At 35.4% G+C, this 16,736-nt stretch overlaps 1 protein-coding gene across 3 annotated transcripts in view; it reads left to right on the top strand.

Moving 5' to 3' along the window:
* The first annotated feature begins 9,152 nt into the window (after window positions 1-9,152).
* LOC755950 (tumor protein p53-inducible protein 11) overlaps window positions 9,153-16,736 on the top strand; it is a 32,398-nt gene continuing 24,814 nt past the window's right edge. The window contains exon 1 of one of the 3 annotated variants that reach the window (XM_030989388.1): window positions 9,153-9,318. In XM_030989388.1, the coding sequence (XP_030845248.1) occupies window positions 9,224-9,318 (95 nt within the window). In that variant the 5' untranslated portion in view covers window positions 9,153-9,223. Of the gene's footprint in view, window positions 9,319-12,435; window positions 12,667-14,490; window positions 14,778-16,736 lie in introns of those variants that run through there. The other 2 variants (XM_030989391.1, XM_030989392.1) reach the window with 2 other exon arrangements.

The raw sequence follows: 16,736 nt of genomic DNA, 5'->3' as shown, positions 1-16,736 counted from the left end.
TCTTTTGTGTTTAATGATAATAAGTTTATGAAGTAAGCATGAAAGCCAAGTTCCTTGTCACAAATACCTGACTAGGTTTCTCGAATCAGAGTTAATCACATTGAGAAACCTAAATGGATTTCCGCCCTCTCACGACTGACCTAATCGCTTTGCTTGCAACACGCGACGACATGCATACACCATGTGCAGTAGTAATTCAAGGCATGTGATGAACTCGCATCAACATTACCCAGTGCTATTAGTGTTTGAAATTCGTTTGTCATTAAACAAGAATTTTTTTTTTTATTATCATTATTATTATTATTATTATTATTGTCTTTCAACATGTTAATTTTCTTTATATACCACTCAAACAATTTTCGTGTTCCGTATTATATTTATCAAGGTATAGCTAAAGTAACTAAAGCCCAACTAAAGGCTTTACGATTATTGAACTGTGCACTATTAATCTATACCGCTCTTAAGAGGGTAGTCAATGACCTCATTAAGACCTTCAGTCCAAATGTACATATTTTTCTGTGCAAAACTGCACTTGTGGCAAACGAACACCTGTGCAATCATGTGAAGAAGGCAATGGCTGGTTCGCTTTATGCAAAATATTAAGAGACCAAAACATAAATCCTCAATTCTCTATAAATATTACATAAATTGAAGGTATTGTAACTTGCTTAGAGACAGTTTTATGGTTAATAATATGATGCATTATGTGTGCGAAGGTTTTTGCGCTGACTAGAAAAATATATCTGATTATCTAAATTTAACTTATTGTGACAAAAATTAAGACATCTTAAATTGTTGTAATCATCGTTTAATAAAAACATGTTCGTCGAAAATTCGGGACGTAACAGAAATTAGTAGATTTATAGCATGAAACTTCTCATCTTCGTCACTTTTTGCATATTGCGCCAACACGTCGGCTAAATATTGACTAAATGATATATTCATATATCATATGTAAATGTATATGTACATATTATGTACATGTATACGAACATGTGTTCATGTTTATGTACATAAGTACATTTTTTTACTGCAGATATCAGCTTACTTATCATTTTGCTGATAAGCAAACCTAGACTCGTTACATGGCAAATGAATACATCGCACGTAGGTTCGGTCATAAGTTCAGTAACATAATTAAAATCTCGTTTAAGGGCGTCGTTAGAATTTAATTGGAGGGCCACGTGCGCTGATAAAACTAAATGCTTTTTAAATGAGCAATCGAGTAAGGCATTATAATGGGTAGGTAGAAATGTGTAGATACGTCATTCCGTAATATTAAAGCGCTTTGTAATAATAGTAATAAAAGTAACAATAATGATGATGATTAAATGATAATAGAAGTGATACTTATAATAATATTATAATAATGAAAAATATGATATAATAATTTTAAACAAATAAATAATGATATTATCATTATTAATAATGCTAATACTGATGATTTAAAAAAAACGACTGATGATATCAATAATGATAATATTGACACTGTATGTAACAAGTTTCCTATGATACATCGCTTTAAGATGTCATTCCTGGCCGTTCAGCGTTTGATTTAAAACAAAAAGTGACTGTTTGAGTTCAACGAATGCATACATTATTGCTCTTTTCCATCATTATAGGCTATTCTTATATTTTCCTCCAAATTAGCGTTTAACATGGATAGAGCCTATTTTATTTGTGAAATCTTTTGTTTTAAGACAAAACATCGTTTCAATGTAAAATACGACTTTCTTCCCTTCACATTAACCGTCACATGCCAATATCCTGACTACTTTATTCTTACGTGCCTCCTTATTATTGCAGCCTGACAGTTTAAGACATCTGGGGAGGTTTAGGGTGGAATATTTCGTTATTACAAGCACCTTGAAAATATTATATCGATTAGGCTATTATCTAGGCCACGCGAGGACATCTTTTAAACATTACCTCCACCCCCTTAATCTCTCTCTCTCTCTCTCTCTCTCTCTCCCTCTCACATACAAGCACACACACTCACATGTATACACACCCATCTCTCTTTTTCTCTTTCAGTCACTCACTCACCCCCTCACCCCCCCCCCCCCCCCCCCCCCCCTCTTCTCCCTCTCTCTCTCTCTCTCTCTATCCCCCTTCAACTCTCTCGACCTTATGTCCAGCAGAAAAGACAATAATTAATGCACGGCAGCTGCAAGCGGTACTTATTATTCATTACACACCGAAATGCGTTTGACTCTGCGCGTAAAACGATACTCATCGAAATATGACGTTTTTTTTATTCACTAAATAAAAACCGCACCGTGCATCCCGGCAAATAAGCTTCCAACCTCAAACGACCATTGCGGTCATTATTCATCAAAGTCGAGCCAAGGAAGCCTGCCTTAAACGGTAACGTCTTTGTGATCTTTTGATATTGATATGTTCTACTTCAAAAACTTCTTCTTGAATATACTGATTTAATAGTCTCCGAACTTGGTGATATAACATTTTCGTATTTGATGATATAATACATCAATTATCCTGCGAGTCATTACGTTGATGTCAACGCAAGCGTAATCGGAGGTGAGTGTATTTTACCTTTTCTACTTTAACATATTGCTATAATTGATATTCATTTCAATAACAAAATAATAGTAGCCATTTACCCTTTGCTTCCTTTCCTTTTTTTCTCAATATGTTTTTTTTTAAAAACATGTATATTGTGTGCCTTGTTTACATCACTATTAGCAGACCTTACGTTATTTATATTTTCAATTTTTACCTGTCGCTGTAATTTATATTTATTAAAGAAACAAATAATAATGAGTCATTTTTCCTTTATATCTAGGCCTATCTGTTCTTCTCAGTATGTGAAAACCAATATCAGTTAAATCTGTAAGTCTCGTAAGCATATATAGTTATAGGCGTTCATTTATTTCCGATTTATACTTATTTTGTAGACGGGAATAGAATACATTTTTTAAATCTAATTGGCCATGTTGGTGCGCCGGCTTTCGTTTACAACTCGAAAGGGAAGGACATACGGACTATCTTTTTTCCATTAAATTGCTGAAATTGCTCAAAGTGCACTTCTAATGTCAATGTTTATATACCATCATTGTGGACCCCTACATTAAACATCACTCGTCCTGATAAGAGTGTTCCATTTCACAAGTAGATTTTTTTTTAAATGGTGTTTGATGTTTACATTGACATAAAAGGGAAACGACTTTATTGCATATATTCATGATAACACCCGGGTATTGTTCGGTCTTGATCTTATTATTCAAGTAGGGCCTATTTTATCTCATTCAAGGCTGTCAAACTTATACACATCTATGCTCTATATACCAAAGTCTTAAACTTTTTCATTTTCATTTTTGTTGCTGGTGTCTGAAGAAAAAGGATGCAAAGTCATCGAACCTTTTCCACTTCCTTAAATACATTTCTTCCCTTTATATATTGTCAAATTTTAAGGTGATGGCTAACTGCTTTTTATGTCAATATATCGAATGTATGTAAATTCTGATAAACATATCAATTGTAACAAAATGGAATCATGGTTGATTTTCGTACCATTAGTGATAGAAATATACATAGTGGTTCTATGTGTTATCTCTTCTTCATGGTAACTAAGGGAAACAATTGTTTAAATCTTAATGGGGCACATTTTTTAAACAGAACAATAGGCAAGTATTTTCAGAAGACCATTACCATTCCCAAAGTTTAAACGGCAAGCGTTCAATGTTCATTATATTTCCATGCCCTGTCATATAACAAATAGGTAGAAAATATGTATCCTATCATTTGATTTACGAACATCATCTGGAACTGATTTCAAATGCTGCAGTCACGATTCAGTTTTTTTTAATTGTATTATTGAGAGACTGACTCACTTACTCGAACCATGGAGCTACTAGGTCCATGCCCAAACATAGTAATAATAGGGCAATAATACAAAAAGGAGTGACTGAAAGTATTGACAAATAAACAGAGTGTAAAACAAACAACTGTTTACAAAAAATTGATATTCAAATAACCTTGTTGTTGTTGTTGTTTTCAACGTTATATGGCAATCAGGCAAATTTGACTAGTAATATCACTAACCACATTTTTTTTTCTTAATATGAATTTCTATTATGAAATATTAATTGACCTGTCTCTTATATTATTATCTTTATTATGAGTGTCCTCGTATTTTGTTCATTTTTTTAAAAATTTCATTATTATTATTCAGTATTATGATTATATCATGCCAGGTTACCAAATCCTCTCCTTTCTTATTCGGCACAAATAGGTTATATACATACTTAAAACACAGGCCTTAATTGAATTAAAAGAAAGGGGAAAGGCCTAATGAGTTAAGGGCGCCACTGCCCTCTTTACCGTCATAGGCCCGCATAATTTTTGGAAACTCTGGGATCAGTCTGTCACCTAAAAACGTTGTTAATTGCTCGGTACATACGAATGGCCAACATGACGATGAAATTAACGCATAATGATCGCCCCGACGATGTAGGTTAATTCACTTCAATTCAATGCTCGGGGGGCCGAATACTCATTACGTGGACTAACTAGACTTTGTTCTCGTCCGTGTTAAATATTCATATGCACCTGGTGTGGTTTTACGTCGTGATGCGAAGTAGGGCTTCGCCTGGAAACATACTGATTGGAGAGGAGTTAAGGAACTGAGGAATGACATTACCTGAGACAATGCACATAATAACAGAACGTCAGAGATATACTAGTGCTTCTCTCCGCTATCTCCCTCGACCTGTCGCTATCTCTCTCCCTCTCTCTCTCTCTCTCTCTCTCTTTCTTGTACTCACTTCCTCTACATAATTTTGTTATCTCTCTATCTTTTTGTCTATACCCCCTCCCCCCCCCCTCTCTCTCTCTCTCTCTCTCCCTATTTCTCTCTATCTCTATTTCGCTATCTCTCTCCCTCTCTCTCTCTCTCTCTCTCTCTTTCTAGTACTCACATCCTCTACATAATTTGGTTATCTCTCTATCTTTTTCTCTATATCCCCTTCCCCTCTCTCTGTCTCTCTCTCTCTTTCTCTCTCTCCCCTTATTTCTCTCTATCTCTATTTCTTAACCCCCCACCCCTCCTCCTCTCTCTCTTTTTCTCTTTCTCTCAGCCATGTATATCTCGTTGCCTTCCTATTCTCTACCCATCCCACTCTCTACTTTCTTCGTTATCCTATTCCACCCCCCTCTATTTCTCCTTTTTTCTCTCTCTGTCTCTCTTCTTGCCTCTCTTCCCTCTCTTTATCTCTATTAATCTTCTCTTTTGTATGGCTTCCTCTCTCTCTCTCTCTCTCTCCTTTTTAAAATTCTCTCTCTTCCAGGTGAAGCGGTCCCTCTTCCTCTCTCACCGACAGAGTCATCTAGCCCACCTACTCTCTCTCTCCCTCTCTCCCCTCTCTTTCTCTCTCTCTCTCTCTCCCCTCTCTTTCTCTCTCTCTCTCTTTCTCTTTCCCTCTCTCCTACTCTCACACGCAATGTATACGCGCCATAACACATAAACAATTTCACTTATTCCCAATAGTTTGGTATCTTCCATATACCTCTCTCCTAAGCTCCTTCCTCTTTTTCTCTTCTTTCGCTAGAACGTTGCTAGACTTACGTAACTGCAACTCCTTGTCGTTTGGTCCTCAACAATTAATCCATGCATTTCAGATAGAATTCAGTCAAATGATACAGGGTTCCTTTGTAAAGTAACCAAGCGTTCTTGCCTAGATATAAGAACAAAATAAGAAAGATGACAAATTTATAAATTCTTAAATAAATGGGAAGCAAGAATGCAGACTTGTACTTTAATAACTGAAAACCTGATATGTCTCCTCTGCATCAACTTTGCTTAGTCGAAGAAAAAAAAACGGTCGAGTATGCGAATTAGCTACAGATTTATGTATAATTTGCAAATAGATAAGCTAGCTTTTGCTTTATACATCATAATCCGGGAAAAAATGTAAATACCAGCTGCATGATAAGTCTATGCTTAGGTTTTTTTTTGGAAAGGGACTCTGTTGAAAAGGGTTGGGCTCAGCAAAAGATGAACGATTTCTGCTTTTTTTCCATCCGTATTAAGTCACTTTGGAAGAATAGCGTGCTTGAAATGTCACCTGAAAATGGCTTACTTCGGATCATCGGGTCATCACGTCCGGTCGGGTGGTCGCGTTGCATGACCTTTCGTGAAACAAAAGCGCAATATATAGCGAAGATGCGTGTTAAGTACGCGACCTTTCGTAGATTTGCCGTAAGATTTTTGTTTACAAAGTGTCGGGTAATTTGGACCAGACCATTTGTAGATGAGAGGGTTTTGTTTACATTATCCCCGATATTTTGTGAATATAGGGGCATGTTTTCACCGCCGACCCGACGCGATGAACCAGCTGATGATTAGAAGAAAGCCCCTTAAACTGATGGTCCTTACTTTGTATTCATAATATGACGAGAAACTGATGACGATTTTGGACCAAGCTTTCATACCATTTGTGTGTGTAGTCCCGGTATACCCGATTCAGTGCATGTTATTTTCATCAGGATGGATCAAGTGGGTATCTTTTTATTTTGATACTTCCTTAACCTCATAGTATGCATTACCTCCTATGTACAACAAAATAAAACTTTCTCCATCGCTTCTAGGCAGCTGTTTTGACAATGTAAATCGCGTGACTAGGGGGGCGTTTCACAAAGCCTTTTTTCATTAACAAAAATTAGTGACAAATCTGCTGGTAACTAATCACAAGCAAGGATGACAACTTTTGTGAAACGGACCCCAGAACTCAACTTTATCTTAAAATAGTACATGAAACCATTAATCTCACATGCATGATAGAATTAATTTTCGTTCTGCAACATACAAACCAAATTATATTTCAGCAATACCACATTTTTGTTAAATGGATAAAAAAAAATTGAACGTGTTGATAAAATAAAAATAGATATGTTGACATTAAATCAAATTGTAACTGATAACACACTGCCAAGAATTATTCATTAAGGAAGCTGCAGAAAAGATAAGGGAGCAAGAAAAAAGGAGGGTATTCCTTAACTGTATAATGGTATGTGGTACAGATTCACAACTGTTCATAACTGTATGGCCGACATTTTTTGACATTTCTAATTCCAATCTTAAATATCTTGGTAATCAAACAGGTGATCGGCTTGTAAAAGTCATGGGATTCATGACTGACCTAAAGGTTTTAACTATGATTGCAGCATGAGCTAGATCCAGGATTTCGTTTATAATACGAGGATAAGTTACCTATTCCCTTTCAAGGCAAAGTCGAGTTCTGATATCGCGATTAAATTTAGAAAGAAATTATCTGAAGCATTTAGGATGGGTTGATTATGTAACATAAAGAATTGATGTGAACTGTGAAGTTTTGGAATGATTAAAATTAAAATATATAAAATCAGGATCCCGTCTTATAAATATTTGGATGATCCGAATCAATCGCAAGTTTGCACTAGTGTTCTATCTCTTATGAGTTATGACATAGTTGCGATTAATCGTAACTGCTAACAAGGTGGGGCCATTATTTGCTTAAAGATCACACACACTACACACAAAAATAAGTTAATGGGACTACACAAAAAGTTTAGTTCAAGCATTTAACACATTGTTCATCCTAATAGCAATTCATTTCAAGGAACATTCAATAGTATTACAATTTCCACTATGATAATCTTCCGAACCGACATAAAAAGAATTAGAAAGCTAAAAATGTATTTCCTCCCTTCACCAGAACTCGATCTTATCTTTAAATCCTCAGGATGGTAATATTCTAATAGTACTATGGTGAGGTGAAGTCACGGCAGGATATTTGTTTTTCCTTGTCTAAATATGGAGTTACCATGACGATGAGGAGATATTTGTCGACTGCATCACATCATGACGTTCCAGATCGTAGGGAGCATATTTTATAAATAGTACTTGCCTGCAGTTGAATGTAAATACGAACTAAAATGTCAGATACTTATCCAAAGCATGAATACATTGGCTACAATAATTACTGTATTAATAATGAATGACGATGTTAATGAATATAATAGCAATATTAGTAATACTCTATGTACAAATTATAATAATAATGATAATAATAACGACGACAACAATAACAACAACAATAAAAGTAATAACAATGATAATATTGGCACTGTCCATATTATGGTTAAAAAATTAAATCGAATTAAATCTTATTTTGAATTAATTGGGATGATTATGAAATTGGTGTAAGCTTTAAAGTCACATTAAAATTAAATGAATTAAGCAATAAATGAAATGATTTATTTATTCATATACAGTATCAAAACCACATAAAAAAAGTAATGACAAAGTACATATAGATGGGGGGGGGGAATAAAAAAACAGCTAATATGAAAGCGAAATCACTGGAATTTAGATAAGGAAATAATGACAAGAAACAACCCATCTAATTTCTACAATTCGAGGTACATGAAAACAAAAATATATATCATTAGACCTGGGCACCATTTTAAAAATTAAAACAATTGAAAAAAGACACATGTATTTTCGAAAATCAACCCGCTAATTGGGCAATTTCAATAGACTTTTAAAGCTTATCTGCCGTAGTTTACAGAAGGGATTAGACCGCTCTGCAAGGTCACTGGACAGGTGGCTATCTCATCAACTCAGCTCTCAGTTAACATAAGAAAAAGAGGATCATGGGGGACCAATGGTCACCGATTAGGCATCGTTTGTTATATAGAGGGCGCAAGTAGCTACCAGTAGTGCAGTGGGCCTTTAAGTCACCTATTGAAATGAGCGAACATGACAATAACATATTACATAATCATAACATGATTTGTACAGGGCATACAATAGGGTCCTGAAATTACCCTTGATTTTATTTTTCGACAATAGTGACAATCGTATTGTCAATACTCTAAAATAACACTTAAAACCCTGTGCAGTACTAATGGTATGATGAATCATCCTATATTTGCCCTTTACTTTGAGGAGGCCTTCAATGTCAACATTGTACTTCTAGGGCCTTTTCAAATTGACTTTGTCTGTAAAAAGGTATAACTGTCATTCATACTTTTTGGAAAGTAGGTATAACAATAGCGAGGTATTCTTGCGTGTCCTATTTTATCGTTCTCTTTGTTCTCTTTGCCTCTCAGTTGACTATCATAACACCCCGTTGTGCCTTTCGAGTTTGCGACAACAGTGAGCATATGGGAAGTATATTCATTTAGTGTTTGGTGTGATTTGTAGTAAGATTGCCTCAATATGGATACGGAAACTAAAGGAAATAAAATGGATACGGAAACTAAAGTACATAAATTGGACACCCTGCTCCACGAGCCGGCATACGTGCCTATGAGGTAAGTTTAAAGAGTATGGTAATGATAAATCATACATACCAGGGGGTGTTTCACAAAGATCCTATGTCGAACTTATATCTAAGTTGGACTTAATAATCATGGAAAGCCGTTAGCATCTATGACTTTTTTGTAACAGTTCTTTTAAAAGGCATAAAATGTTGATCCAAATCATTCCTATTTTCCATTATCAAAGAGATTTCATGTTCTTGATGTGGAATTTATGAAAAGTCTAAAATACTTGAATGTTTGCTTTTAAATATATTTTGTTTTAGGCTTCAAATTGCTCTCTATAGTGTTTAAGTCCAACTTAGATTTAAGTTCGACTTAGGATCTTTGTGAAACACCCATTGGTGTATTAGTTGAACTGATTACATAACTGATAATATGTTTATTTATGGCATGAATATTTTATTTACGATGAGGACAGCTCAAGCTGTAGTTATCACGAACCCTTTTTTCTATGTATGTTTTTTTTTTAAATATGAATTTATATCATCCTTTTAATTTTTCTCAATCTCTTTATTTTAGTTGGTATTTAGTGTTGATTATGATTATCATGTATTTTGTATGTATTATATGTCTGGTTGTTATGGCGATCCCACCAGAAGCCTTGTGCGTTTAGGGAATTCCGCCTCCTTGTGTTTTTTGTGAAGGAATTACGTTTATTGAATTGAATTGAATGGATGTGACCCTATTTGTTTAAAGTACATGTTTGTGTTATGATGGATATTAATGAATATCAAATCAAATCAGATATGTATATATTTCAAGAGATAATAGAATAAAGAGAGATTAGGAGAAACAATTGAGTGATGGAAGTCTTGAGTTTGTTCTTTCACTTGATATTAAAAGGAAGCGGTTACTTCCAAAAGAATTGTGAACAGAACTTTTATAAATAAACTGTTGGATCATGGGCATGATACTTGTACAGAATCTTTATTTCTACATTTATAAATAACCAAGTTTGTATTTTATCAGGAGATTTTCTTTTTCTTGTTTACATTGATACCATTTCATGCTCCCTTCGTGGACGCATTTTATTTTATGGAACGTATTGAACCAACAACAAAATCATTGCTTCATCCCCATTAGAGTATTACTACTGTATAGAGTATAATAATAATATATATGGAGTGGATGAGAGGGAGGGAGAGAGAGAGAGAGAGGGAGGATGAGAGAGATATAGAAAGGGAGAGAGAAGAGGTACAGATTGGGAAATAGATATGGAGAGGAGGAGATAGAGAGATAGGGAGAGAGAGAGAGAAAGAGAGAGTGACAGAGAGAGAGTGAAAGAGAGAGAGAGAGAGAGAGAGAGAGGGGGGGAGATAGAGAAGAAGGGAGGGAGAGGAGGGAGTGATGTGGATACAGAGTTGGAGGGACTGTGGAGCTTCTTTAAAGCGAACTTCCAATAAAAAAGGAAGGAGTTTATAGTAACTCCGATTAGAGTCATGATGGCGTGTCGAAATTGTCGACCATTTGTTCAATTTTAGCACTGTATGTGTGCATCATTAATTTGTAGTAATTACAAAAAGGAATATTGTTAATGTTTGTTCTTAGAATATTATGTGAAAACTGCAGGAATTATGTACCTGTAAGTATCTGTTATGATTGCACCATTTTATTTTTATTTTTATTTGTTTTTAATGATATTTTATTTTCTCCATTGCTTTTCACAAACAATAACAACAATAACAATAACAAAATCAATACATAAAATAATCTGCATGTTAATATTATCATATAGAATATGATTTTTCATTCACATCTAAATAATACAAATGAATTTTTACTATTTACATCAAATAAAGCATGAAATATGCATGCACGAAGAAGGCATGAACATAAAAAGACATTTAAGAAAAAAGAAAAAGAAGAAGAAAAAAAAAACATGGTATCGTGATTGTGAAGTTAGTCTGGCGTTAGAAGGAGACAAAACATGAAGCTCGTCCTCTATTTCGGCTTGTAGAAATGTGAAAAACATCCATTTTAAGCCCAAAACTTTTTTTTAAAAAAACGTACTTTCAGTTCTGTGGTTTTAAAACTTCTGGTAACGTTGATCCTCTTCTCTAGTATACGCGCATTGAGGATACGTCAGTTTCCGTCTTTCAAGAAGATATGATCTCTGAATTTTTGTAATCTTAATATGAATAAGAACAGTGTGTCCTACATTCATACATCAATCTGAGTTAAAGGAATAAGAACCTTGTGTGGGCAAGAGATTCTTCGTGATTGTTATGATGTCACGTTATGATTCGTTTATGTTTGTATATAATTGTATAATAAACGAAACCTATGGAAAGAGGAAAAAAGGGTGTTTAAAGCCATCGTTTAAATGTTCAATATGAAATGCACGGTCCTACGTGTTATCAGTGTCTGTGATATGGTGTAATATTGAAGCCCTGACAAAAAAATCGTGCTTCAAAATGATCAAGAAGTGCCTCAAAAAAGTAAAAATCTTTGAGTGACCGGTTTTACCATACTCGTTTTCCCCAATAGACTCTAGTGTTAGGAAAACCGTTTGGCAAAGGGTTTTCAAAATTTGTAATTCAAATCATAAATATCTTGATAATCAGACAGGCGATCGGCTTGTAAAAGTCATGGGGTTCCTGACTGACCTAAAGGTTTAAAATTATCATTGCATCATGAGCTAAATCCAGGATTTTGTTTCAGAATCTGAGACAAAGTTACCGGATCCCTTTTAAAAGTTTACTCTCTTTGAAAAAAAAAAATCCATATCCACCAATTTCAGATAATGATCGACTTAATAGATGACACGGGATTAGCTCAAAGTCACTATCGACTTGTTGAATGCACCACCATTATCTGTAATCTGTACAACACTGACACACCTGCAGAAAGGGACCCCCACGTACCCCTTCCACCACCTCTCTCCCCCTCTCGATCCCTCTCTTTCTCTTTCTTATAGCGCGTCGTGTCTCGGTGAATAGAGCGATCAAGAAGTCAATAATGACTACAGTTAATCTTGCCATCTATCACATCGATCAATATTCCAGATAATTGAAGTAGAAAGGTTCATTGATGGGGTAATAAAGAGGGATTATCCTTAGGGACCTGGGGGTCTTTTTGTGCGATCTTCAACGGGCCTACTACCCGCATCCCCACGTAGACCATAATAGCTGGCTTTGCCTGTACAGCCAATGTATAGCCCATTAAACTCGCACTTTTAGCTTTCTTCATGGCGTTTTAATAGTGATGTTACTAGTGTATCAACTGCTGTTTTAATGACCGCAGTAACACATGTTTCAAAGTCGTGAAAATAGGCCTATAACGATACGGAGAATTTAACTTCATTACCGGAATGGACACCAGGCCCCCACGTGTATTAAGGTAAGATATCATTCAATATTACTTTATTATATACGTTTCAAACTTAATAAACGCGATTCATTGAGAGGGATGGCAATCTGATATTTTAAGAGGCAGGTAGGAGATCCCATTCCTTTTATTTGCCTTCGTGCAATAATGAAAGGGCAAATAATTTGTATTCCTTTATATTTGTAATTTACATTCATTCAGTTTTCCATTTATTTCAAGTTTTTTTTTCATCGGATATGGCCTTTAAATTTTGTGAATTTCCACTCATGTATATTATTAGAAGTCACCAACCCAGTGTAGGTGTGTATAGGGAATGGAAATACACTTAAAAAAGAGAGACTTTTTGTTCTTCTCATAGGAGTCTTAATAAGGATCGCCTATTGAATTGATTTTCTCATAAATATTGTGGAATCCATCCCAAATTATTACTTGAATTATCTTTTTAAATATTTTATTCTACTTTTTCAGAGCGAGGTTTCCTACTTCATAGGCTAGGCGCGAAGCGATCCCATAAAACGTTATTGGTTTTCACTCCTGTATAATATTAAGAAAGTATAAGTGTAAGAAATCACCAATAGCGTGCATGGCGATGATAATATGTTTTGTAAAAGCAACCAGGGGGTGTTTCACAAAGATCCTAAGTTGAACTTATCTCTAAGTTGGACTTAAAAAATATGGAAAGCCATTAGCATCTTTGAAAATATTTTGTAAAAGTTATTTTGAAAGGCATTTATTGTTTATTGAAATCATTCATATTTTCTATCATCAAGGAGATTTCAGGTTCTGGATGTGGAATTAATTAAAAGTCTAAAATACTTGAATTTCTGCTTTTGAATATATGTCATTTAAAGACTCCAAAGGCTGTCCATAATTTTTAAGTCCAACTTAGAGTTAAGTTCTACTTAGGATCTTTGTGAAACACCCCCCTGGTACCTAGTTAGACTGTGGTATAAAATGAATCTAAACTGAAACTGAATACAAGGTTAGCCATTCATGGACATCATGATTTTAATCGTTCATGTGTTTTTTAAACAGATATTGGTAATGCTCTGTAAATACAGTCAAACCTGCTTTAGTGACCACCTGTCTACAAATACCACATTTTTTTGTTTTCCTTGAAAATGGTTTCTCATTTAAACATGTAGTAAAGGAATCTTTCCACAAAGGCCACATGTCTACAAAGAACACTTTTTGTGTTTGCCTTGGGCGGTCGCTATAGACAGGTTCGACTGTAGTTTGATGAAAACGAAAAATACTATTTCACTATAGAAACGTATTAATACAATTATACATGTGTTACAAACTGTTATTTGTATTTGTATGCGTATATCGGAACAGTGTTATATATTCACATATCTTGGCAATGTTAATGTATGTATCTGTACTACACAAACGCCACAGGATAATTTATTCTAAAACGCGATATGTATATACATGATGTGTGTGTACATTTGGCAAATGTTCACTTTGTAACTGTATGCGTGTATCGTTTTACTATATGATAAATCTTGGCAAAGTAAACCGGATGTAATTGTCATGACACTTGTCACCCATTTCCGCCATAAGTCAGGAAGAACGATATAAGCTCACATTTCCTTTATTGCCTTTATTGGACAAAATATTGGTTTTCCCTTCAAGGTTATATGTGCTGCATTGTTGTGTTTCTTCGTATGACTGATTTTTAACAAAAGCGCGACGTTTAGAAAAAATGGTTTATGACGTAGATAGTATCGTTTTTGCAGCCAGAAGGGCGTTAACTCTGTGTTAAAGGATATGATCTAATGACCTTCTGACTCCAAACAGATGCTATATCATGCACAGCGTGGGTCTTTCTGGGGTGAAAAGGGGAAGTTGAGTGTTCGTGGTTTCTGATTGTCACTGCCAATGTTTATATGACACAGCCTTTCAAAAGAACCGTATACCATAACTGATGAATGAGCTCAACAGTCAACTAACGTGCAGTGTACTCCTAGAACCATTTCTAGCGTTAGACTGTCAACCACGTGGAGATAGCGAGCCGACCGAAATAAAATTACCATATCATTTTCGGAACATTGAGGTACCACAGTGTACGTCTTTGGAGTTTGATTTGGATTAAATTGGAATATCGCTACAATGGATATGTGAGTAAAATTGTATTTTAATATGATCCAGTAATCCGACATTATGTGTGTTATGTTTCTTGGTGGTAAATAGGTAGACATAGACATTGCGTGTCAAATGAAGGCTCATGATCTAAAGAAAGGGAAACGTGTCATAACTTTTCCCATGAAATACATTTTGACCACAATCAGACATTTAACATTGAATGTTGGCACCCCCCCCCCTAATAAACGAACCAAAATTCAAATTCAAATCGGGCAGCAAATTAAAGCAGTGCCACTTCCAGATTCACGCAATGCCCTTTCAACACACGTTAGATGATAGATAGCAGCCATATTATCAGCAATTTAATGATTTGTTAACCATTAAATGAGTGAAATTAGGCAAGACAGTAACTAACTGGATCGGCAGTATTCATCGTCTGAATCCAGTGACGATGGTATTGATGGTATCGATAGGCCAGTTTTCAAATTATTGTAATTTCTGAATTAAAAATACGTGTTTACATGCTTTCGTCTATTTTTAATCATGAGTGGGTTGATTCCACCGACGTAATGTATCATCGCGAATTACGAACTTGCTTACCAAACTAGACGGCATAGGTCGCAGCCGGTTGAGAAGACGAATGTTAGAAGTAATTTCCATCGAAAAAGGCTGAAATAGATCATATTTACGACAAAGAAAAGAAATGTCGCGGAATTTCGTTCGAGAAGCCTCCACTGACTAAAATATGAAACAAATACAGAGCGATGTTTGATTTGATGTGATTTTGTTCGTAAGTGTGATTTGAGCACGAATGATGACCGGCAGTTGCAATATATTAACTACATATTGTGTTAATTATCATTGATTTCTTTCATCTGTATAATTTCTTTCGTCAGTTTTATGTATTAAGCAACGTTATCCTTTCTTCACTTTTTAGTTTTTGTTTATCTAATTCAAAAATCATACAAGTTATGTAAAACAATCAAAACATGCAACTAACTTATACTGCCAAAGCCATAGACTGCATGAAGTGGTTACGATCTTTTGTATTATGTTTGAGGGTATAAGCGCCTATATGTCACATTTTTGGGGCGTTTTACTGGTTTGATTTTGGGAAGAAAATTAATCTTGACAAATCGGGTTTTCTATGTTTTCACAACTTTATTAAGTATTTTAAAGAATCTGAAGAAAAAAATTCCGAATTGTTGTGGACATAAGCTTTCCATTGATACATACTTGTTTGTTTATACAATGGCTACTTTAAGATTACACCTTACGCTCGTTGCACGTATATGATCGAAGGCGTCATTTCCCTGGCGCAGAACTCCGCCAGCGACTTTTGCGGTATTTTACGCGCCAATAAGAGAGTGATTTAGTTAACAAAAAGTTCATGCAAAAAATAACCAAGTGTGTGTATTGGGTTTTACAGACGTGTATCAATCAGATATAAATAGGGAGTTTTAGATTCGCACGAAGACAATGGGGATTGCTACGATCGACGTCCTTTTAATGCACTGCCTTGAATGGACGTCAAACGTATCAGTCCACGCAAATCTAAAAGTCCCTATTATTTACGTCTGGGGACCGACCTTTAAACGTCACCATCCGAAAGACGAGACTCAGTTTCGAACCTACGTCCTCGGCTGAATCAGTTTGTAACTTCGACTGTTAGCTGGATTACAGGCGCACGCCACAACGCTAATGCAAGCAATGCATTGCTTAATTGGCCTATGGGAAAATTGCCCTCACAGGAATAGCCCAGTTAATAACGCAATCAAAAGGACGCCTTGTTTGCATCAGATATAATATTGTATACAGGTGACGTGCCATTTGAGAGTTGTATAAAATGTGAATACGAAGTGAAAAGTGCTAACATGACGTTAACTTGCTGGCTCATTAGGGGTTTTCGTTTTACACGACGAGAACGTGGACAGCCCTTTTAAGGCCATGTGACGTCCTTTTAAGGCACTGGCAGTGACGTCACATTGCCTTAA

Source organism: Strongylocentrotus purpuratus, unplaced genomic scaffold, assembly GCF_000002235.5.
Source record: "Strongylocentrotus purpuratus isolate Spur 01 unplaced genomic scaffold, Spur_5.0 spur5_scaffold_18, whole genome shotgun sequence".
In the NCBI taxonomy this organism is placed as follows: domain Eukaryota; kingdom Metazoa; phylum Echinodermata; class Echinoidea; order Camarodonta; family Strongylocentrotidae; genus Strongylocentrotus; species Strongylocentrotus purpuratus.
Note: the sequence above shows the minus strand (reverse complement) of the source record. Positions and strands in the feature narration are given on the sequence as shown.